The 24112-nt window shown below is 43.6% G+C and overlaps 1 protein-coding gene across 1 annotated transcript in view; it reads right to left on the minus strand.

Moving 5' to 3' along the window:
- Positions 1-448: 448 nt before the first annotated feature.
- Cep97 (centrosomal protein 97) overlaps positions 449-24112 on the minus strand; it is a 31002-nt gene continuing 7338 nt past the window's right edge. The window contains exons 4-10 of the mRNA XM_052740880.1: positions 23636-23749; positions 22179-22345; positions 13388-13552; positions 12497-12621; positions 8603-9380; positions 4974-5049; positions 449-2046 (exon numbers count right to left, since the gene is read on the minus strand). Coding sequence (XP_052596840.1) covers positions 1354-2046; positions 4974-5049; positions 8603-9380; positions 12497-12621; positions 13388-13552; positions 22179-22345; positions 23636-23749 — 2118 coding nt within the window. The 3' untranslated portion in view covers positions 449-1353. The remainder of the gene's footprint in view (positions 2047-4973; positions 5050-8602; positions 9381-12496; positions 12622-13387; positions 13553-22178; positions 22346-23635; positions 23750-24112) is intronic.

A 24112-nucleotide genomic window follows, 5' to 3' on the forward strand; every position in this document is an offset into this window, starting at 1 on the left:
CCAAGTGCTGGGATCAAAGGAGTGCACCACCAGGCCCAGTCTGGTTAGTATTTTTCTTAACCACAATTAAATTGTCCTTCAAATGTGGCACTCTTCAGAGATTAGATTAAAAAATCCTTTTTAAAATCCATTCCCAATCTATCAGTAGCAGGATTTTAAATGTTCTTCACTATGGGACAAAGGTCAAGAGTGAAGTAAGGACTGAGACACAGCTCAGTGATACAGTACTTACCTAGCATGCACAGGGCCCTAGCTCTGGTCCCCAATCTCACTCTCTCTCTCCTCTCTCATCTCTCTCTCTCTCTCTCTCTCTCTCTCTCTCTCTCTCTCTCTCTCTCACACACACACACACACACACACACACACACACACACACAAAGTGAAATAAACAACTTTGGCCCTTCAGGTGAAATACATATAGAAATAAAAGCAAGAACACAATGATGAATGCATATTGATTTCTTACAATATATTTCTTACCAAAATATTGGCACATAAATGTCAGTAGGCTAAAAAAGCACAGAATGAAAAGTTAGACATTTGAGCAGCATTATTCCAAGTGAATGAGGTTCCGGTCTCCTTCCTCTATATCAAAGAGAAATATTCTTGCCCAAGTAAGCTTGATTTTAATCCTATCTGGAATACTTTACTTCAAAAACTGATCCACAAATTAGCTAAAGTTTGTCATGAAGCAATTTAATCACCCCACTTAAAAATCTTATAGTCTGAGGGTTACAGAGAGTTGAGTGGCAGAGCACATGCTTAGCATTCTTGGGGTTCTGGGTTTAACTACCAGCACACACACACACACACACACACACACACACACACACACACACACACACTCCTATAAACATTATTCTCCCTAAATTTCCTTATATATATAAGAAGGCTTTCCTTAACTCAGAGGGGAAAAAACATATTTTTAGTCCAAGGAGACTGTCCAGCAAATTTCAGTTGTTCATAATCCTCATCCTAGTCATGCCTTACACATTATACTCCTTACTGTGTAATTAAGGACCAAATTCTCCTATTTAAATTGCCAAAACTACTTCAAGAAACTGTATTTGGAAGGAAGTATGTAAAAGAAATATTATTGTGTAATTATTAAGAAATGAAGAGCATATGCCTTTTAATATCAATATTTCTAGTACATTAATACAATCAAAATGAAGACTTAGCTCATGTCTCAAATCTGAAAAATATGGGACAAGAATACAAGTTTTATATAAACAACAACAAAATGGGGGAAGGGTTGTTCCCAAGCAAAAGAAAGAAGCAACTGAAAACATTAGGAAAACCCAAGTGGATTTCTGCTCCCCAGTTAAATCCGACAGGTCACACAGTGACAGGTCACACAGTGACACCCACCGGCACCACCTGAAATGCAGCATCACATTCCGGCTGCTGCCCTTGAACGTCTGCATTTAGCTTACAGTTCTCTGGTGTCTGGCTAATCTCATCCTGTAAAGTGGGAGATACTCTGTGAGCTTCACTCTGAGACGAGGCATCTAAGCCCTCCAGAGAAGAAGCTGCGTGGCACTCACGGTCTCCTGCCACCTCCTCAGAACCTACGCTCCCATCAGCATCGTCTCGCTGCTGGACTGAAGTTAAATACTGCTCGAGCAGGGCGTTATCCTCCTCGAGGCTTGAGCCTGCCTTACTGCAGTCACTGTGCTCCTCAGCCCTGGCCTCTAAATTGGGGTCTCTGCCATATTTCACTGTGTCCGTGGAATTCCCCAACATGGAGCTTTCGGTGCTTTCTATGGAACTTCTTTCAAAATCCAAAGAATCCTTCAAACAGTGAACTTGTTCTGTTAGGGAGGAATGAAAACCAGAGTCTGGAAATTCTGGTACAGATTTCTCTTGAGGAGCTTCATCCTCAGCAATGAACCAATCAGAATTCTGATCAGAAGAGGGGTCCTGATGTTGTGGAAACAATGGAGGTTTGGGTGACACCAGAGTACTTGATATAGGAGGAACATCAGTATGCCAGGAAATTAGACGCTGTTCCACTGTCTGTTGCCAAGCTTGTAGAGATCTGACCTGTAAACCAGAAGGCACAGTTCTATTATAAGATAAAAATTTTGTCTTTTAAACTGTCCTGAGCTTTGTTTTTTCAGAAGTCATGCAAGTGTCTTCATTCATGACTCCCCTGTCCTCTGCATAGGACTCCCAGACTAACCAGGCATGCACAGTGTTTAGTGTCCTTGGTAGCAGAGGGCAATCTCCAGCAGACCCCAACGCCAAAGCAATTCTCTTGTTCCACTGAGGAAACAATGGGAAATACAATAGCATCTTCTCTCCCTAACTAAGGGGTCAACAATGTACAAAACACTGACTGACACCTAGTCAAGAAGGCCGACTAGCACCTGAGGGTGTAAGTGGAGTCTCTAGATATACATGCAGACATAGGATTTCCAATTATTTTAAAAATCTAGTATTTATAACTTTCTAAAATGTCTAAAATTATTCCCAAGTTCTTGACAATGTGACCTTTTATATCTTAAGATATAAAAATAACTTCAAATTCTTACTATAAAAATTAAGCCAGGCGGTGGTGGCACACGCCTTTAATCCTAGCACTCAGGAGGCAGAGCCAGGTGAATCTCAGTGAGGGCTACCAAGTGAGTTCCAGGAAAGGCGCAAAGCTACACAGAGAAACCCTGTCTCGAAAAACCAAAAAAAAATTATGTCGGGTGGTGGTGGCACACGCCTTTAATCCCAGCACTCAGGAGGCAGAGGCAGGTGGATCTCTGTGAGTTTGAGGTCAGCCTGATCTACAAAACATGCTCCAGGACAGTCAGCTGTTCCACAGAGAAACCCAGACTCAAGAAACAAAAAAAAAAAAAAATTGCAAGCAAAGGTTGGCAGAGATGGCTCAGCAGTTAAGAACATTTGCTACTCTTTCAGGAGACCAGAATTTAGTTCCCAGCACCCACACAGCAGATCACAACCATCTGTAAGTCCAGGTCCTAGGGTTCTACTACCCACTTGTGGCCCCAAGGGCACTGTATACTGTTGTGGGATTTGTCCCGTCCGTCCAGTCAATGACATTTGGGCTATCTGGCCCAATAGGCATGGCAATTTCTGGGTATGTGGCTGGTTAAAACTGAGGTAGGGGTGTGCTTGTTCTCTCTTGGGTGGTCAAGACCGAGTCAAGCTTCGTGAAGCAGCCTGCGGTTGGTCCCCTTCTCACCCAGGGCAGAAGGACAGAACAGCAACACCTGGACCAGCAGGATTGGCAGTGGTGGTACCTTCCTTGTTCTGTATTAGTGACTCTGTTTCCCCACTGCACCCCTTAATAAATTTATATATATATATCTGTGGGCTCTCAGTTCACATGGCGCCCTACATTGGGCATTACATGTAGTTTCTCTCCTGCCTGCCTGTTGCCAAATATCCAGCAGCCATTTCCCAAATGATTGACTTGGAGGTTTAATATTACTTATAAATGCTTGGCCAGTAGCTCAGACTTATTACTAACTAGCTCTTACAACTTAAATTAACCCATTTCTATTCATCTATGTATTGCCTTGTGTTCCTGGCGTTACTGGTCTGCTAGCATCTTACCTTGGGTGGCTGGCTGGCTTCTCCTCACTCAGCCCTTCCTCTTCGCAGAATTCTCCTAGTCTGCTCACCTCACTAATACTTCCTGCCTGGCTACTGGCCAATCAGCATTTTATTAAAGCAATTCAAGTGACAAATCTTTACAGTGTACAAGAGCCACAGCAGCACATACATAGAGCACATACATACATGCAGGCAAAACACTGATACACATAAATCTTTTTTTCAGCTATAAGCAATATAGAGTAGTTCAGTTGGTATAGTGCTTGCCTAGCATGTATGAGGCCCTGGTTTCAAGCCCCATAAGTACATGAGTCAGTTGTAATGGTGCACACTTGTAACCACTTGTGAGGTGTAGGCAGGAGGATCAGGAGTTCAAGGTCACCCTCAGCTATAGTGTGTATATGGCTAGCCTGGACCACATGAGAACTTATCTCAAAAGTAAAATAAAATAGATACCTAGGGAGAGAAGAAAGGCATATATGGGATTTTTAGTTTCATTTGACTACTCTTCAAGGTAACTTCCTGTCTGTCTTTTATGACAGGTTCTCACTACACAGCCCTGTGTCATCAAGTACTTTCTGATAGTGGTTTAAAGTCCATCTTTTCAGAATGTTTTCTATGTATTCTCATATGCTTATACTTTTAATATATATTTGTAATTGTTTTAATTTATGGATAAACACACATGCTTATGGAAGTTAGAGGACAACTTGTAAGAGTTTGTTCTTGCCTTCCATCATGTGGTCCCAGGGACCAAACTCAGGTTGTCAATATTGATGACATGCACCTTCACTCAGTGAACTAGTTCACTGGCCCTCAGAGAGCTTTTAAAACCAAGTGGATGCTAAGCTCCATCTCTTACTGTTATTAGGATTATTCTGGAGATCTTTCCAGGTCAGTCCATATTACTACTTTATCCTTTTTAATTGTCCCATACTATTCTAGTGCTGTTATTTTTATAATTTATTTAACCAGTTTCCTACTAATAGTAAATAAAAAAATCTTAAAAATTAATTATCTTAATATGTAGGTTTATATAATTACAACAACTTATTTGTTAAGATATTTCTAAGAAAAAAGATATTTCTAAGAAATTATTATTAGGAAGTTTTTTATTCCAGTATTAATAATGCTATAATATTTTAAAGTTTTAGAGTAATAATAAAACCTAAGGCTTAAAATGATTTTGGGCCAGGCAGTGATGGCACACGCCTTTAATCCCAGCACTCGGGAGGCAGAGGCAGGTGGATATCTATAAGTTTGAAGCCAGCCTGATCTATGGAACAAGTTCCAGGACAGTCAAGGCTACACAAAGAAACCTTGTCTTGAAAAAAAAAATTATTCTCACTAGAAATTTTCTGTGTTCACATATACTAGAGGACTCAGCAGTGGGGGTTTACCTCGTTCCAAAGGAATCTGACAGCTTCTTCTTGTACAAAAGTTTTCACACGTTCTTCATCTCTTTCTTTTCTTAATCTACAATGATTCAAAAGATCATGTTGACATAAGGAAGAATGCTTCCTGTTACAACTACGAAGCAAATGCATTAGAAAGAGATTAACAACCTAACAGTTACTGCTTCCACTGTTAGAATATGTAAGCTCTGACCTTATTTAAAATGCCTCAAGCATAGTTCAAGATGAATATGCTTCAAGACAGAAGCCAAATAAGACGTATCTGAAACTGAAATTTACATGTTCAATCTACAAAGTACTACCAATGGGGGCATGTTTGTATGAGTGTGAGTGTGTGTACATATGCTTATGTATTAAATATCTCTTTATCTGCCCTTCAGCCTCCCAGGCAAACACAAGATGATAGGGGCCTAGAAAAGGCTAGTTATTCAAAGCTTCCAAAAGTTAACAATCACGCTTATATACTCAGGATCACAGACGAACAATTTTCTCCTAAGACATTAGCAGAACTAACCCTATCAGAATCACTTTGCTGCTTGCCCCATTCCTGATTCTCCCTGGTATCACAGATTCTCCCATCTACCACTTGCTCTCATACCTCAGTCTTTCCTGAGATTACTGATGCCACCTCGATTCTTAGGCCTATTCCAAAGCAGAGCTTTCCTTAGTTGTCCATTACACTTGGAATATCACCCCCACTTTGTCCTGAAGTTTGTTTTAAGTTTGTTTTTAATCTTTGCAGTACTGGACAGAGAATCCAGGGCCTTGTACCCGCTAGACAAAGACTCTACACCTGAGCTATACCTCATCCCTTTTCAGAACTTCCAACATGGTTATCCACTTTCTCTAGACTCTCCAAGATATCCTTCTGTGCCATCTGACACTCCTGAATTTTAAGCAGCAAACTCTCTTACAGGCTTCCTTTCTCTGAACTTTTCCTTAGCCAAAACAGACACATTTGTGCAAGCAATGTAGTTCTCTCTGTTAGAAGCCTTTTTCTTCTTTTATACAAAGTCATCAAGCTGCTTCTCACTGCTGTTTTCAAGTGATTCTTTTTTTTTTAATCTTTTTAAGATTTATTTATTTATTATGTATATAGCATGTATGACTGCACGCCAGAAGAGGGCACCAGATCTCATTAAAGATGGTTGTGAGCCACCATGTGGTTGCTGGGAATTGAACTCAGGACCTCTGGAAGAGCAGTCAGTGCTCTTAACCTCTGAGTCATCTCTCCAGCCCTCAAGTGATTCTTTATCTAACTCCTTGGACTGGTGGAATTCTTCTGAAACTTGACCCAAACCCAGAAATATCTGGAAAGAGAAATTTCAATTGAAAAAAAAAAATGCCCCCATAAGATTGGCCTACAGGCCAGTCTATGGGGAATTTTCTTGATTAATGATTAATATGGGAGATCCCAGCCCACTGTGGGAGATGCAAACCCTGGGCAGGTGGTCCTGGGTTGTGTAAGAAAGCAAGCTGATGCATGATATATTGGTGCAATAGTCACACAAATGTTGTGAGAGTAACCAACTCTCTGATTGGACTGAAGGCCCACTCCATGAGATAGAGATGAGAGAGGGGAAACCATGATCAGAATACATTATATGAAAAAAAATCTATTTTCAATAAAAAGAAAGGAAGGAAGGAAGACAGGCAGGAAGGAAAGGAGGAAGAAAGGAAGGGAGATAGAGAAGGAAGAGAGAGAGGGAAACAGGGAGGGAAGGCAGGCAGGCAGGAAGCAAAGAAGCAAGCAAACAAACAAGCAAGCAAGCTGAGGAAGCTGAGCAAGTCGTGAGGAGCAGGCCAGTAAGCAGTGTTCCTCCATGGTGTCGGCTTCAGTTCCTGCCTCAAGGTTCCTGCTTTGAGTTCCTGCACTTATTTCCCTCAGTGATGGAGTGTGACCAGAGAGTTATAAGCTGTAATAAACCTTTTCCTCTCCACGTGGCTTTTGGCCATGGTGTTTCAGCAAGGCAATAGAAACCCTAAGACATTCCTCTAAGCACGCCTGCTATCCTGATAAATTCTCCCCCTCCCCACACTATTCACTGACATCTCTGTGCCCCCTTCCTGTCATTTTGTTTTGAAAGCTCAACATTCAAGTAGATGCTCTACCTAAGAATAACGAACCCCGTGAATCTACCGTCATAATCTCACTCTACTCCCAAGCATTTTAGCTACACCACTTGCCTGTTGACAAGCCTGAAGCTATGCGTTCAATTCCTGGAACCCACACATTAGGAATCTTTACCTACACACTCCCTACCAGCAACTATCTACTCTCTTTTCCTCATGAAAATAACCTTCCCAGATAACTGGGGCCACTCCTTCTTTAAGTTCTTTATTTTTTATTCATTATTCAATCCATCTCAAACTGACTTTCATCTCCACACCGATAAGACCCCTCTTAGGAAACTCACTGTGCAGTGAAGGGTTAGCCCATCAAAACTGAAATGACAGATGTCCGTGCCCTGCATGCTCCGAATATAGGACAGGAAGGAAGGCAACCTCCAAGCCCTTGAAATATTTACCTAAAGAGACTATCTTTGTAAACCTGAGGTACTGAGTTGCACTAGAGTTTACGCCAATGTGACTCCTAGTAAAACCCCATGTTGTTCCCCTGGGACCACCAGACACTGTACCAGTTTACCTCTAGGGGATGAGAAATCTAAGAAAACTCACTCACATGAGCACTGAATGCCTAAATAACTGACCCCAATAGGAACCATGGCCGGAATGCTCAGGAAAGCTCCTCTGGTTGGCATTACTTGTATGTGTCATCACACATCCCAGCGATGGGAAGCAAGCCCTGGACCTCTATGAGTTAACTGGGAGAGGACCTCTAGAAGCCTGCACCTGATCTGTCCTGTGTGATTTTCCCTATTTTAATCTGCATGCATCTGCTATAATAAACACAACCATGATCAGATCAGTTCCTGAGTTCTCTAAGTCCATTTAGCAAATCATGGAACCTGAGGACAGTCTTGAGGGTCACCAATTACAACCAATGGCTAAATCTAGCATCGCTTCTCTACCCTTCTCTACTTTCACTTCTCCTGAAACACTGTGCCCCATTGGAACTGAATGTAATATACTCTCTTGGCTATTCCTTCTCAGGTTCCTTTGCTACTTTCTCCTAAGCCACCTATAGTACTAATAAACACCATTAGCTCCAATATTAATGAACTCCTAATTGTCATAGGTTGGCAGTCAGCCAAACATGTATGCCCTGGAACTGAGGAATAATTCCTACCTTCACCCCACAATTTTAGTCCCTTGGGAATCCCTGATATTTTTCTCTAGCTCTTATTGTCACCTAGTTGGCTCTATGTGGACTTTCTCTTCCTCCTTATCCAGATTTTCTACAGTATCTGCTTCTTTGTTGAGAATCATAGATGCCTATGTCGTTCACAACCACTCAACATCTTTTGTGACACGACATCTGTGTACCAATTGCTATGCTGAGAACGGAGATGCATGTGTCAAGACGCTTCCAGTCTATCAGCTGGAGATGAGCACACCAACAGTGGTGTCATGATCCCAGCAGCAGAGTTCTAAAACAAACAACTTTAGAACCTGGCACCCCAAGCCGACAGACAGCACAGTTTCCAACCTACCTCCTTACTTCATCTGTCAGGCAGACAATGTGCTCCTGCATTCTGCGCAGCCGGATTTCATAACGTACCCCTTTGGCTTGTGGATTGTAGTTCCTGGTATAAAAGCCCCGCCAACAGGCCTGCAGCTTGGTGGCAGCTGCATTCAGTTTCTGAAGGGTGACTTTATCGTGTCCCAAAGCAACAGGTCTCTGGGTAAAAATCCTGGAGGGAAATTTCTCTGAAGCGGTAGGAGACATGGTTTCTTCACCATTTGGTTCTATGTGGGACACACTGTGTCCATCTGACTCCGGAAAAGATGTAAGACCATGGCTATCCTCCTTCAAGATAGCATTGATGATGGCTGACTTGGGACAAGGTACCAGCCCAGCTTTCTCGTTCATGTCTGTGCTTATCTTACTTTTCAGCATCTGAACAGAACTCTCACTTGTATCCCATAAAGGCTTTTCCTTGTCCTTATCCAAGTCCTGGTTTTCCAGCCTTTTCATGGATTCATCTGCAACACCATCATCATCTTCTAGGCCCAGATTAATGCCCTGCAGCCTCAGCTCAACAGTGGGTGACACTGGAGATAGTCCTGACGCAACTGGCATAAAAGTGGACTCTGAGGAGAGCAGACTACAGTTTAGCTTGTCCTCATCCGTCTGTATGTCTTCCAGATGAAGGTCATTCCGAGAATATCTTGCAGTGTGTGCAGAGGCTGGGAAGTTATTCTTAACAGCATATAACTGATCATCATTACTGCTTACCCCAACCCAAGAATTGATTTGGAGAACAGGTTCTAGAGGAACCAAGAGAGGATCATTTAAATCAGCAAGTATTTGAAGAGCCTTCTTAATTGTACACGTAAAACATTTTTTACATTTATTTATGTAATCTCTCTGTGTGTGTATGCACACATGCATGCCATAGTTTGCAGGCAGAGGTCAAAGAACAACTTGTAGAAGTCAGTTTTCCTCCTTCTACCATGTGGGTTTGAGGGATTGAACTCGGGTTGGCAGGCCGCACATCAAGCACCTTATCCACTGAGCCATCTCCCTAATCCCTCAGTTGTTTACTTTTAATGAAAATTTAATCCCTAAAATATAGCAAAGTACAATAAAATGGTTGCCTCCAACAGGACTAAAATGTCAAACCGAACATTTTTAAGAAAATGAATTTCTTGGTGTTGGGAGAGATGGCTCAGTGGTTAAAAGCACTGGCTGCTCTCACACAGGACCTGAGTTTGATTCCCAGCACTCAAATAGAGGCTCACAATGTCCGTAATTCCATTTCCAGGCAATCCTGCTCCCTCTTCTGGCCTCTGCAGGCACAAGAGATTCGTATAGACACAGGCATACAAACAGACAAAACACACATATACATAAAAGAATTAAATGGGGGCGGTGGGTGGCACATGCCTTTAATCCCAGCACTCGGGAGGCAGAGGCAGGCGGATCTCTGTGAGTTCGAGGCCAGCCTGATCTACAGAGTGAGATCCAGGAAAGGTGCAAAGCTACACAGAGAAAGCCTGTATCAAAAAAAAAAAAAAAAAAAAAAAAAGAATTAAATGGATTTTTTAAGTTAAAAAAAAAGAATTTCAGATTTTTTTAAAAAAAGGAAAATGATTTATTAAAATAGGAGTGGTGGCTCATGTCTAAAATCCCAGCATTTGGGAGGCTAAAACACAAGAGCTTCTGTGAGGTCAAGGCCAACATTACTAAGTCTATACAAAGATGATGCCCACAAAGTGCTTTTTTTTTTTCCTTTTAATGTGTGTATGTCTATGTCCATGGAGCCCAGAAGAAAGTATCGGATCCCTCAGAACTAAAGTTACATTTGGTTGTGAGCTGCCTGATGTGGATTCTTAGGAACTGAATTCTGATCCTCTGGAAGACCAGGAGGCACCTTTAACTACTGAGCTATCTCTCCAGCCCCACGAGAAATAGTTTTAAAAATTAGAAATATGGAGCCTAGGGGGCTGGAGAGATGGCTCAACAGTTAACAGCACTGGCTCCTCTTTCAGAGGACTTGGGTTCAATTCCCAGCACCCACATGGCAACTCATACCTGTCTGTAACTCCAGTTCCTGGGCTTCTGACACCCTCACACAGACATACATGCAGGCAAAATACACCAATGAACAGAAAACAAATTATTAAAAAAAGAAGAAAGAAAGAAAAGAAAGAAAGAAAGAAAGAAAGAAAGAAAGAAAGAAAGAAAGAAAGAAAGAAGAAAGAAACATGGGGCTAGGGCTATAGCTCAACAGTAGAACACTTGTCTCGCATGCCTGAGGCCCTAGGTACAATCCCCAGGAACACACACACACACACACACACACACACACAAATAGAAACATGGGGACCAGCAAGATGGCTCAAAGAGTGAAGGACCTTGCTGCATAAGCCTGGTGACCTGAGTTCAATCACCTAAGGCCATGTAAAGGTATAAGAAGAAAACCAACTCCACAGAGGTATCCCCTGACTTCCACATATTCACAATGGCACATACACCCACCTATACACCATACATGCAATAAAAAATAAAATTAAATAACAATTTAATTAGAGTAGCTGGAGAGATGGCTCAGTAGTTAAGAGCACTGGCTGCTCTTCCAGAGGACCTGAGTTCAATTCCCAGCAACCACATAGCAGCTCACAACTATCTATAATGAAATCCAATGCCATCTTCTGGTGTGCAAGCATACATGTAGACAAAACACTCATATACACAAAATACATAAATAAATAAATCTTTTTAAAATTTTTAATTAGAAATATAATTATAATGTGCACATACACATATCTGTATGCACATATATGGAATATGTGTACATATATAAAATATACAAACATATGTACTCACACATGCATACATATATATGTATCTACAAATCAGATTCAAATGGCCACTAAAGTTAAAGTGATAAAATGTTACAAAAGTACACACTTTTCGGCTAGGTTTAGTGGCACACGTCTACTAAATCTCAGCATTCAAGAGGAAGAGAGGGGCTGGAGAGATGGCTCAGTGGTTAAGAGTCCTTGCTGCTCTTGCAGAGGGCCCAGGGTTCAGTTCCCAGCACCCACATGATAGTTCACAATTGTCTGTGACTACAGTTCCAGGGGATCAGATGCCCTCTTCTCACCTCCAGACTCCTACATCCATACAATACACATACACTCTCACACATGTTGGCAGGCTGTGCTGGTCAGAAGTTGCAGTCTACTATAGCCTGGCAGCTTTCTCAAAACTGGCAACATAGAGGACTCCCTCCCCGCAGTGAGACTTTCTGCTCTCTACCTGCCTTTATTTGGAAGATGTTTCTAGGTCCGAATGCCTGACTTATCTCAAGTCTGACCCTCGACATAGTTCCCTGCAAATGCTCTTCCCCCGTGGACCACACGGTAATTATGTAACATGCTCTAGCTATTTTCATAGAGCCGCACCGCCACTAACCCAGCCTTGTGATAGGAGCATGCCACATAGCTTTGGGTTTGTCCCCAGGCTTCCCAATCCTATATTCCCTATACTCTGGAATAAAGCTGAGCTGATTCACTAAAGTCATCCCAGAGGGCTGTCTCCATCATACCCACAGCCATCCAAACCCTGTTCCCTGTTTCTGCTCCCTCCATCCTCATGGACCAATGCAGCCAACGATCCCAAGAAGAAGCAGAACAAACACACACATACATAAAGTAAATATTAAAAAAAAAAAAGAGGAAGCAAGTCAGGAGGATTTGAAGCAAGCTCAAAACCACCTGGGAGCTATATGGTGAGTTGCAGACCAGTCAGAGCTACGTAGAGAGACCCTGTCTGAAACAAACTGTATATGACCCTGTAAGTCCAAGGAGTTGAAAAGAAAAAAGAAAAGTCGTGGAGCAAGCGTTTCTCAGGCACTGGGTATAAATGACTTCCTTACCACTTTCCTGGAAATCTTGAACAGGGCTTGAACACTCAGGTGTAAGAGGCGCCCTTGTTTCAATAGGAGCAAGAGGAGACAAGTCTTCATTTTGGCTTTGGTTCATCAGCTGCCTCTGGTGAAACCTAGAAACCAATATTATCTGCCATCATCTACACAAACTAAGAAGGGATGCTCTCCTGCCTTCTTGATTAATATGCTAAGACAGAAACTTGACAAGTTAGCAAGGGTGTCTTCAGCCACTGGCAAACTATAGTCTCTATTGAATGCATTGTATAAAAGAAGTTAGGGGTTTAAATTGTTAGATACAGACAGGAATGGCAGCACATGCCTATAAACCGCCCTGTGGAGGTAGAGGCAACAGAATCAGTAGTTCAAAGTCACCCTCTCCACATAATGAGTCAAAGGCCAGTCTAGTTTACATGAGACCCTGTCTCAATCTATACAATTAATTGTCCACATGACCTTATACAAACACAATGTCATATGCAAAAACACTGAAAGACAGGTTCTCTGATATCAGAAGTGACTACTAAACACTCTAGCCATGCTTGTTAATATTAGCACGTAACATGCTACGTGAGGCACCTATAGTAAAAGGCCAAGTACTTTTCTTGAGGTGTTGTGGCTCAAACTCAGGTAAGGCAAATCTACCACTGGGTGATAACTTCACATTAACAAATCTCCCATTCTTCTGTTATCATCCGGTTTGGTTCTCCCACCAAGAACTGATTAGCAGAGCAACTGCCAGGCAACAAGCCACACCGTGTAACTCGGCTTCTCTGCAATGATGAAAGGCGAGAGTGTCCAGATGTGTGCCCTCCAGCCACAGGGAAATCCAAGGTACCCTCACCTCTAAACCCTTCAGCGGCCACAAACAAACAGGCTTACCTCTGCTTGCTCAGAATCTTCTCTAGTTTGGCATCCTCTGCAGTTTGAAGACCCAGTGCAGAAATAAGAGGACAGACTGTAGCCAGGTACTGCACAAGCTGGATGTGCTGGCCAGGCCGATATGCTCGTCCCTTGCCTTGACTATAGAGCCATTCGGCTTTCAAACTGGGAAACAAGGAAGAGGTGATGGCAGAGGGGTGGTCAAAATACAGTGTTGAGTGACAGTGATCTTCCTTTTGAATTTACCTTATACTACCACTACATGATTCATTAAAAAAAAAGTTACTGGGGCTGGAGAGATGGCTCAGCAGTTAAGAGCACTGGCTGCTCTTCCAGAGGACCTGGGTTCAATTCTCAGCACCCACGTGGCGGCTCACAACTGTCTGTAACTCCATTTCTGGGGATATGACACCCTCACACAGATATACATGTGGGCAAAACACCAAAGCACATAAAATAAAAATAAAGAAATCATTTTTTTTAATTACTTATTTGCTTACTTTTAGTTAATTTTTTTTTTTATTTATTATGTATACAGTGTTCTGCCTACATGCATGCTTGCAGGCCAGAAGAGGGCACCAGATCTCATTACGGATGGTTGTGAGCCACCATATGGTTGCTGGGAATTGAACTCAGGACCTCTGGAAGAACAGCCAGTGCTCTTAACCACTGAGCCATCTCTCCAGCCCCACTTTTAGTTAATTTTGACAGGTGGCGGGGGCAGGGAGGGAGTGTATGTTCCTGAGTGTGCACATGTGTGTAAAAAGTCATGTGCGGGCACGCCTTTAATCCCAGCACTCGGGAGGCAGAGCCAGGCGGATCTCTGTGAGTTCGAGGCCAGCCTGGTCTCCAAAGCGAGTTCCAGGAAAGGCGCAAAGCTACACAGAGAAACCCTGTCTCGAAAAAACAAAAAAAAAAAAAAAAAAAAAAAAAAAAAGTCATGTGCATGTGTAGTAGAGGACAGAGGTTGAGGCTGAGTACCTTCTTCTACTGCTCTCCACATTCATTTTTGAGACAAGGTCACTCTCGGAGCTCACCGTTTGCCTAGGCTGGCTGGCTAGCAAGCTCCAGCAATCTGCCCATCTTTACCTCTTCAGCAGTAGGATTACAAACATGTGATAAAATCCTGGTTTTCAACCTATATTCCTAACTCATTTCCCTTGGTCTTACATTTTAATTTTTTTTTTCATAATTAGAGGCACTGTTCATACTAATGAGTCCAAGTATTTTTAAATTATTTTCAAAGAAGCAATGAACATTCTCTCCATTTACTTTGTCAAACAGAAGCAATCTATAAGCTCTTAATGGCAGTTTTTGAAAATACCTAATTGGTCATTTTTTAAACTGGTAAATAGTGGGGATTAAATATTGCTAATTCTTTATTTCCTATACAAAATTTGTCAATAGATACTTAGTTCACACAAGTAGTGTAACTAACAAAAATGACAGAATTGCAACATTTTGTAACCTTTAATGAATTAATGGTTTCAGGCATGGATCATTAATAGCTATTAATAACAAAATAGACATCCAGACACTGAGTACAATCCAACAGTATCTACAAAGTAGTCCTCCCTTTAAAACCTCAAAACTAGCTGGGCACGGTGGTGCAAAACTTTAATCCCAGTGCTCGGGAGACAGAGGCAGGCAGATCTGTGACTAGGACAGCCTGGTCTACATAGTGAGTTCCAGGACAGCCCAGACTATGTAGAAAGACCTTATAGATAGATAGATAGATAGATAGATAGATAGATAGATAGATAGATAGATAGATAGATAAAATCTCCAAACTGAATCTGCTCACATCGTCATAACCAACTACCAATTTTTAGGTGATGCAGGAGAAAGGAAGATGCCAAACACACAGGAAATTGTCTGAGAACTACCCGGTCAGCATAGCCAAGCTATGGAGTACCCAACTGTAATAAACTGGTGGTTTTATTTTTGTTGTTGTTTTGGCAACAAGGTCTCAAGTAGCCAGGGCTGAACTTGAACTTGCAATATAGCTGAAGCTGGCCTTTCTGCCTCTACCCCCCAAGTGTTATGATTACCAATTTGCTTGATGTTTTAAGATACTAAAAAATGAGAGCAGGCTGAGGGTGGAGTTCAGATGGCAGAGCACTGGCCTAGCATGAATACCTGGATTCCGTCCCAGGACCACGTGAAGCCAGCATGGAAGCAGGCCTGGAATCCCGGCTCTGAGTGGGTGAAGTCAGAGCGATCAGATCATCCCTTGACTATACAGAGACCTTAGGAACAACCTGGCTATATAATACACTGTCTCTAAAGAGAGAAATTTACACTCATAATATAAGATATGCCTCCTGTAAACCATATTTTCTTTCTTTTTTTTTTTTCTTTTTGGCTTTTCAAGACAGGGTTTCTGAAAGGTTTACAACACGCCCCCACGGTCGGGCGTGTTTGCATATGCCCAACAGACACTTCCACCTAGCCAGTTCCAGGTCAGGATAGCCATTTCCGGGTCAGGGCATCTTGCGTGACCAAGATCCGTGACGTTCCATTGGCTACGTAGGCGCGCAACGTGGCCATGTGATCTACGCGCTTGCGTGTAGTAGTGACGCTGATCTGTCCACGCCCAGCCTTTAAAATCCGGCACCATGTTCCCGGTTCCTTCTTCTTCTTCCTTCTTCTCCACACACGTGTTTCCCACAGGCCTGCTCACTCTCTGTCCCTTTAATAAAACTCTTGTTAGCGGATTCTGTCGTGTTTCATGGCATTTCCTTGCAGGGTAAGCACACAACGCAGCCGAAAAACTAACATTTTGGTGCCGAAACCAAGCGGGCGCTTCCGGGCACCCTGCGCCTGGAAACCCGTAAACCGGGGACTGCAACACTCTGCTCTGTACGCGACAGACCGCTCTCCATTTTGCCTGACCGCAGAAATCCCATGCAACACCGCTTTCTCCGATTGGTGAGTCCCCCCCATTTTTCAGCCAGTGTAAACGGTTTCCTGAATCTGTGAGAACAACCGGTACCTCACAAGTATTCTTGAGACCGGGGGAACCCCCGGCCACGGTCTTCATTGGCTGCGGTCGGCCCCTATCGCAGGCCTCAGATTTCTAGCCCTCTCCCACGTCTGCAGCCTGAGATATTTCTCGCGTTGGGACCACCGCCGTTGGGTGCGTCCTGGGGGCCATGTGGGGCCGACACGTTCATCCGACTTGACGAAGTGGCAGACGCTGTCCGGATTCCCGGGGAATCCTTTCCTCACGCGGCAGGGGCCCCCGCTTCTGTGGCTGACGAGCCAAGGAGCGGCTTGTGCCCGGGATCCGTCCTTGGCCTTGGGGACGCCTGGGGCCTTGGCTCCGGATCACGTTTGTTTTTTTATCTTTTTTATTTTTCTGCCTCTCCGCTGCAGACATGGGAAACAAGGCTTCCAAACCCTGTTAGTCCTTCCTCTCCGTTAGGCTGTCTTGTTGAAGCTTTAAAACCTCTCAGTTTAATGCCTTACATAAAGATTCCTAAGCTAACTCGTCTATGTTCTAAAAAATGGCCAAAGTATGCTTTAGAAAACAACAAAAAATGGCCACCGAGCGGCTCCTTAGATCCCGATATTTTACGGGAGTTATCTAATTACTGTCAGCGCTCAGGCAGATGGAAAGAGTTGCCCTATGTCATAGCGTTTTTCTTTCTCAGTGCTAAACCGTCTCTTCTGGATTCCTGCTCTCCTGCTCATATGCTCCTGGCTATGCCTGAACCGGAGGATTCTCTGACTCCGGAATCTCTGACTCTAGATCCTGCTAACGAACCTCCACCTATTCGACCTCCAGCTCCAACTCCTAGAAAACCGTTCCTTCCGCTCCCCTTCCGGATTCTTCTTCTTCTAAAGCTGCTCCTTCCTCGGCAGCGGCCGGTTCCAAAGGCCCTGCCCTAGCTCCAAACTTCACTCCTCCTACCACCCGCTCTCGGGCTGCTAAATTGCCTGATTCCAGCCATCCAAAACCTTCCACTGTTCTCCCTTTGCGAGAGGTGACTGGTGTGGATGGACTGATTAAAGTTCATGTTCCATTCTCTCTAGCAGAACTCTCTCAGATAGAAAGTAAGCTGGGTTCTTATACTTCTAATTCTGCTGCCTTTATTAAACAGTTTCAATATATAACTCAATCTTATAGTCTCACCTTTCATGATATATTCATGATACTTTCTAATAACTTACTTCCTGAGGAGTGCAGGTGGGTTTGGGAGCAGGCTAGGATTCATGCAGACGAAATTCATCAAACTAACCTCTCACACCCACCAGGAGCTGAGGCGGTTCCTGACCGAGAGCCACACTGGGATTATAACACCCAGGGTGGCTGTCTAGCCAGAGATAGGTTTATTATCTGTCTCCTGACAGGTCTCCGTAAGGCTGCCCTAAAACCAGTAAACTATGAAAAACTAAAAATGGTTAATCAAGATAAGGACGAAAATCCGTCTCATTTCCTAGAGCAGCTCACCAAGGCTCTACTTCAGTTCACTAGCTTAGACCCAGAGAGCCCTGAGGGCAGGCAGCTACTAATAACCCAGTTTGTCTCACAGAGCTTCCCTAACATTAGGGATAAACTTAAACGTTTGGAGAACGGCCCTCTAACTCCACAGGCAGATGTGCTGGTGATAGCGTTTAAGGTGTTCCATGGTAGAGATGAAAAAGCCCATAAAAGGAGCTGCCAGATGCTGGCAAGCACTGCCCAACCGGCTCCCCGAAAGCCATCTGGTCCCTGCTTCAAGTGTGGGAGAGAAGGCCATTGGGCCCAGGCTTGCACACCGGCCCATGAAGGGCACCGACAAAGCCTTGTCCAAAGTGTTGCCAAAAGGGTCACTGGTCAGCTGACTGTCCTAATGTCCCAAGCGACATAGGAACGCCAGATGAAGACCACCCTCCAGCTGACTTTGTAGGCTTGGCTTACAGCGAGGACTGCTGCTGCCTGGTTTCTGCCCCGGCCACTCCCATCTCACACAGGGAACCTAGGGTAATTATAAAGGTCAATGGGCGGCCCCATCTCGTTCCTTTTGGACACCGGAGCTACCTACTCTGTCCTGAGAGAGTTTTGGAGGCCCACCTCTCCTGCTCGTCTCCCTATTGTCGGGGTTGGGGACAGCTTTATCTACCTCATCAGACACCACCACTCAATTGCATTTTCAGAGGCATCCCTCTCACACACACATTCTTAGTGGTGCCAAGCTGCCCTGTACCTTTAATGGGGGGGGGATCTTCTAGCTAAGGTAGGAGCGTCCATTTCTTTCGCTCCACACATTCGCCTCATCCCAGATGCGCCAGCAGCTCCTTTACTTCTCCTCCTAGCCACTCACTCTTCTGACTAACAATTCCTTTCCCCTACCAGTCTCTCAGGTAGACACACAGAGCCGGAGGCAAAAAGGACCATCAAAAATATCCAGGCGGTAAGGAATAATGTAATACAATAATCTATCATTGTTCGATACTCAGCAACTGATCACCTGCGTTTCCTAAATGCTAACCTAATAAGGGAAACAGGTGCCTTAAATAAACTACCTCTAATAAGGCTTGTCTCAGATAGAAATTAAGCGGAGTACTAAGGCCAGATCTACCTCAGGTAAATATCACATGTCTCTATCTGGACAGGCCAGATCTACCTCAGACAAATGCCAACTCCAAAATAAAGTAATAATGGTTCTTTCTCTCTAAGCCTTTTCTATGTCAACAGTATCTTGTCAAACAGAAGGTTCCTAGCCACAGCACGGAGGGTTCCCAGCCACAGCACGGATAGACAGCCGCAGAACGAGGGGACGGCAGAACTTCATTCCAGGACCTGCCCACCAACATCCCAGGACTTCACAAGATACCCTCTCATCCCCCTGCCCCCCAAGAGCCAACCAACGCCCACTATTCAGCTGGAAGCAGTCTTTGAGAGAAACATCGCCCCCATACCCAGGCAACCACAATTTTTTTCTTTTTTAAAAAAGGAAGAGTCAGGGATGAAAGGTTTACAACACGCCCCCACGGTCGGGCGTGTTTGCATATGCCCAACAGACACTTCCACCTAGCCAGTTCCAGGTCAGGATAGCCATTTCCGGGTCAGGGCATCTTGCGTGACCAAGATCCGTGACGTTCCATTGGCTACGTAGGCGCGCAACGTGGCCATGTGATCTACGCGCTTGCGTGTAGTAGTGACGCTGATCTGTCCACGCCCAGCCTTTAAAATCCGGCACCATGTTCCCGGTTCCTTCTTCTTCTTCCTTCTTCTCCACACACGTGTTTCCCACAGGCCTGCTCACTCTCTGTCCCTTTAATAAAACTCTTGTTAGCGGATTCTGTCGTGTTTCGTGGCATTTCCTTGCAGGGTAAGCACACAACGCAGCCGAAAAACTAACAGTTTCTCTGTGTAGTTTTGGTGCCTGTCCTGGATCTCGCTCTGTAGACCAGGTTGGCTTCGAACTCAGAGATCCGCCTGCCTCTGCCTCCCGAGTGCTGGGAGTAAAGGTGTGCACCACCACCACCCGGCTCATATTTTCATTTTTAAAATGCATTTATAGGGTCAGCAAGATGACTAAGCAGGCAAAAGCACTTGTTACTCAGCTCTAACGACCTGAGTTCAACCCTCGAAACCTGCATAAAAAGCCAGATTCAGCGGTATGCATCTGTAATCCCAGCATTCTACAGGAAGAGGTGGAAACAGAGTGCCAGAAGGTAGGGGGACACCAAGCCTGAAGTCTGAAGCAGGAACAGACAGAAGCCAAGGAGGAGGTGGAAGAGAACCACCTCCCAAAAGGACTTTCGGAAGTGAAAGCTAAAACTGTGCTGAGTCCATGAATGCATATTTCCTAAGGACAGTAAATGAAAGGAGGCATATTAAAGAGATAATCCGCCGGGCGGTGGTGGCGCACGCCTTTAATCCCAGCACTCGGGAGGCAGAGCCAGGCGGATCTCTGTGAGTTCGAGGCCAGCCTGGGCTACAGAGCGAGATCCAGGAAAGGCGCAAAGCTACACAGAGAAACCCTGTCTCGAAAAACCAAAAAAAAAAAGAGATAATCCATAGTCCCTTCTGTCTCCACAGTTCACTTTCCTGAAGACTCTGACTGAAGGCTCTAATGATCATGCAACAGTCTCTAGAAGACGCCATCTTTGTGGGGACAGGTTCCCAGCTCCAAGATACAGAGACCATCATGGATCTAAGGATGGATTCACAGGTATCAGAAGGCGAGAAACAAATAGTATAGTATGTCTGCTTCAGGTCCCAAATTGAAACACCATGTGCATTTTCCTGGAGGCATCATAAAAGGCCACTGGGGGGCTGGAGAGGTGGCTCAGTGGTTAAGAGTACTGACTGCTCTTCCAAAGGTCCTGAGTTCAATTCCCAGCAACCGCATGGTGGCTCACAACCACCTGTAATGAGATCTGGTGCCCTCTTCTGGCCTGCAGGGACACATGCAGGCAGAATACTGTATACATAATAAATAAATCTTAAAAAAAAAATGACACAGTTAAAAAAAAAAAAAGGCCACTGGGTTCGAAAATACTATTAATACCCTCTTTTACACATATGATAGCTAGCAAGCTCTTGTGGGATTAATTCAAGGTCTTATATCACATCCATGATATGGTTTCTAGGAAAGAATGCTACAATTTCTAAGCAATCAACAAAAGAACTTTTAGAACATAGATTGTTGTGAGTTTGGCATTTAGAATTACTACTTCCAACCTCTAGGGCTGATATTCACATTTTTTTTCATTTTATGTGCATGAATATTTTTGCCTGCATGTACATCTATGTACCACATGCATCTGGAGGACATAAGCAGGTATAGAATCTCCAAGAACTAGAATTACAGCTAGATGTGAGCCACCATGTGGATGCAGGGACTAGAACCCAGGAAGAGCAGTCAGTGCTCATATCTGCTGGGACATCTCTCCATCCCATACCCCACCCTTTTTTATCATATATAGTTGCTTTGTGGTTGAATATGATTTGAATTTCTGATCCTCCTACTTCCATCTCTCCAGCGCTAGAATCACAGGAATGTACCACCATGGCCATTTTATGAGAAAACCAGGGCTTTGAAACCATCTCACAGTGAAATGAAAGCTTGCTCTTTGCTGGCTAGACAGCAATCCACCTATTTCTGCCAGCCCCTTCCCCATCTTGGTGTTACAAGTATGAGAAGCTCTACTTGGCTTTTTATATGGGTTCTGGGATTCAGACTCAGATCCTCATGCTTGCAGAGCAAGGGCTTCAAACATGGCTGGCAAGCACTCGACCAACTGAGCTGTATTCCCTAGCCCTGAGGGAGGTCTTCTGTAGTCCAGGCTGTTCTAGAACCAACAATGTATCCCAGGATGACAATGACCACCTAATTCTTCTACCTCTGCTTCTCAAGTGCTGGGATTACTTGCATATGCCATCACACACACCTGGCTCCCAGCCCTGATATTTATCTTCTGTCTTTTCTAAGAAAGAAGGGATAATCCTAAATAACCAGCATTTTAATTTGTAAACACTGTCTTGAAAGAAAAAAACAAAACAAAACAAACAAAAAATTCAACAAACTGGGCGGTGGTGGTCATGGTGCCACTTGCACCTTTAGTCCCAGCACTGAGGGTGAGGCAGGTGGATCTCTGTAAATTCAAGGCCAGCCTGGTCTACACAGCAAGTTCCAGGACAGCCAGGGCTACACAGAGAAACTCTGTCTATAAAGACCAAAAATAAATAAATAAAAACAATTAAAAAAAATTCAACAATTAATCTGTAGCAAATTAGAAATGATCTTTCAAAAAAATTTCTTGACTGATGCCATGTTAAGTAAATCATATTCACCTTTCCTTCTGAGAAATCACATATCCATCTAATACTCTGAGATTTAAGCACCAGCTGACAATGTACGGCCGATAGTCAAACCCTGGAATGGACGGTGTAGCCATCACACAAGGATTGTTCATGATTGACAACTGCTCCAATTCACTTAACGAGGCCAAAAACGAGATCTGAAACAAAAGACATCTCTGTTGAACAAAATGAATGCTCAGTGTCAAGCACAGGGTTTCCGCTGATTACATAATTTTGGCAGCATCTGAAAATGTCACAATTTCCCTCTTGTTCTAAAAAGCATCAAGCAATTTTCTACTATTAGCCAGTGACTTCCAAAACTCTAAAAACCTAGCCACTTGTCCTTCCTGCATTAGAAAGTATCAGCATTATTTCCTAGTTAAGAAAACCATATTTCCTTTTATTGAGGCAGGGTCACATTTAACCCAGGCTGATCTTTAGTATTAACCCTCCTGTCTCCACTTACTAAGTGCTGAGGTTACAAACATAAGGAACTTTGCCTGGCTTGAGAAAACCCTCTTTGAAAACATAACAGAAGCCAGGGAAAAGTAGACAGGTTGCCTTATTGACCCCTATAAAGTAGATGTCTCTCTCCTACCAATCACCAGTGATGATAATTGCAGCATTACAACTGAAATTCAGCCTGATGACCTGCCAGTGTTAAGAAAAAGTAAAAAGAAAAGTACTGATGCTCTAGCGCCAAATGTTTCACCAGGCAGCAATTCTCCCAAGATGGTCACAGTCTAAAAACGAGCTTGAGAACCTGCTGTGAAATAATCCTCTTGTACACTGTAAAGATTTGTCACTTGAACTGGTTTAATAAAATGCTGATTCGAGCCGGGCGGTGGTTGCGTACGCCTTTAATCCCAGCACTCGGGAGGCAGAGTCAGGCGGATCTCTGTGAGTTCGAGGCCAGCCTGGTCTACAGAGTGAGTTCCAGGAAGGGCGCAAAGCTACACAGAGAAACCCTGTCTCGAAAAACCAAAAAAAAAAAAGTTGATTCGCCAGTAGCCACACAGGAAGTATAGGTGGGGCAACCAAACTAAGGATGATGGGAAGGAGAAGGGCAGAGTCAAGAGTCGTCAAACAGAGGGAGCAGGAGATGAATGTGTCATGCTAATAAAGGTACCTCCATGTGGCAAAGCATAAATGGAAATATGGGTTAACTTAAAATATAAGAGATAGTTAGTAATAAGTCTGAGCTATTGGCTGAGCATTTATAACTCATATTAAGCCTCTGAGTCAATTATTTGGGAAATGGCGGCTGGGTATTTGGGAGCAGGCAGGCAGGAGAGAAACACCTGACTACAAGAACCTCTCCTGTCTCTCCTGGACTTCTCCTTCCTAGATCCCACAGAGTCCTGGACTTCACCTTCCTGGATCCCATAGAGTCCTGGACTTTTTACTTCCTGGATCCCACAAGGAAATATCCCAGAGTCACATTTTACCTCATTTAAGTCTCGGATTTCATTTTCTGCCAAAGACAATATAGAAAGGCTTCTGGGTAGATATGCAGGTGCCATTCTAAGAGAAGTGATGATGTTTCCATGTAAAAGCAAGGTCTTGAAAGAAAAAAAAAAAAACACAAGTCAACAAATTATCAGTAAATTGACTTGACAATGCCAAAATGGTGTATGCAAGAATAAAAACATCTATTTTGTTATACTTCTCATCACACGTAAATCAAAGATTAATACTTAGAAGGCTCCTAAGTGGTCTTTAGCCCAACAAGGGTTTAAGACTTATCTAAGAACACATAGTTGATGTAGTATCTAGCTATGCTATGATGCACTAGCATACTATGCAATTTATGTTAATACACAAAGCAGTTTCCAACATAGTTATTCATTTCCTTTTAAAATATCAAAATAAAGATGGGTGTGGTGGTGCATACCTTTAATCCCAGCACTGGGGAGGCAGAGGCA

The sequence above is a fragment of the Peromyscus californicus genome, unplaced genomic scaffold (genome assembly GCF_007827085.1).
Source record: "Peromyscus californicus insignis strain IS unplaced genomic scaffold, ASM782708v3 Scaffold_16__1_contigs__length_79575227, whole genome shotgun sequence".
NCBI classification, from domain to species: Eukaryota; Metazoa; Chordata; class Mammalia; order Rodentia; family Cricetidae; genus Peromyscus; species Peromyscus californicus.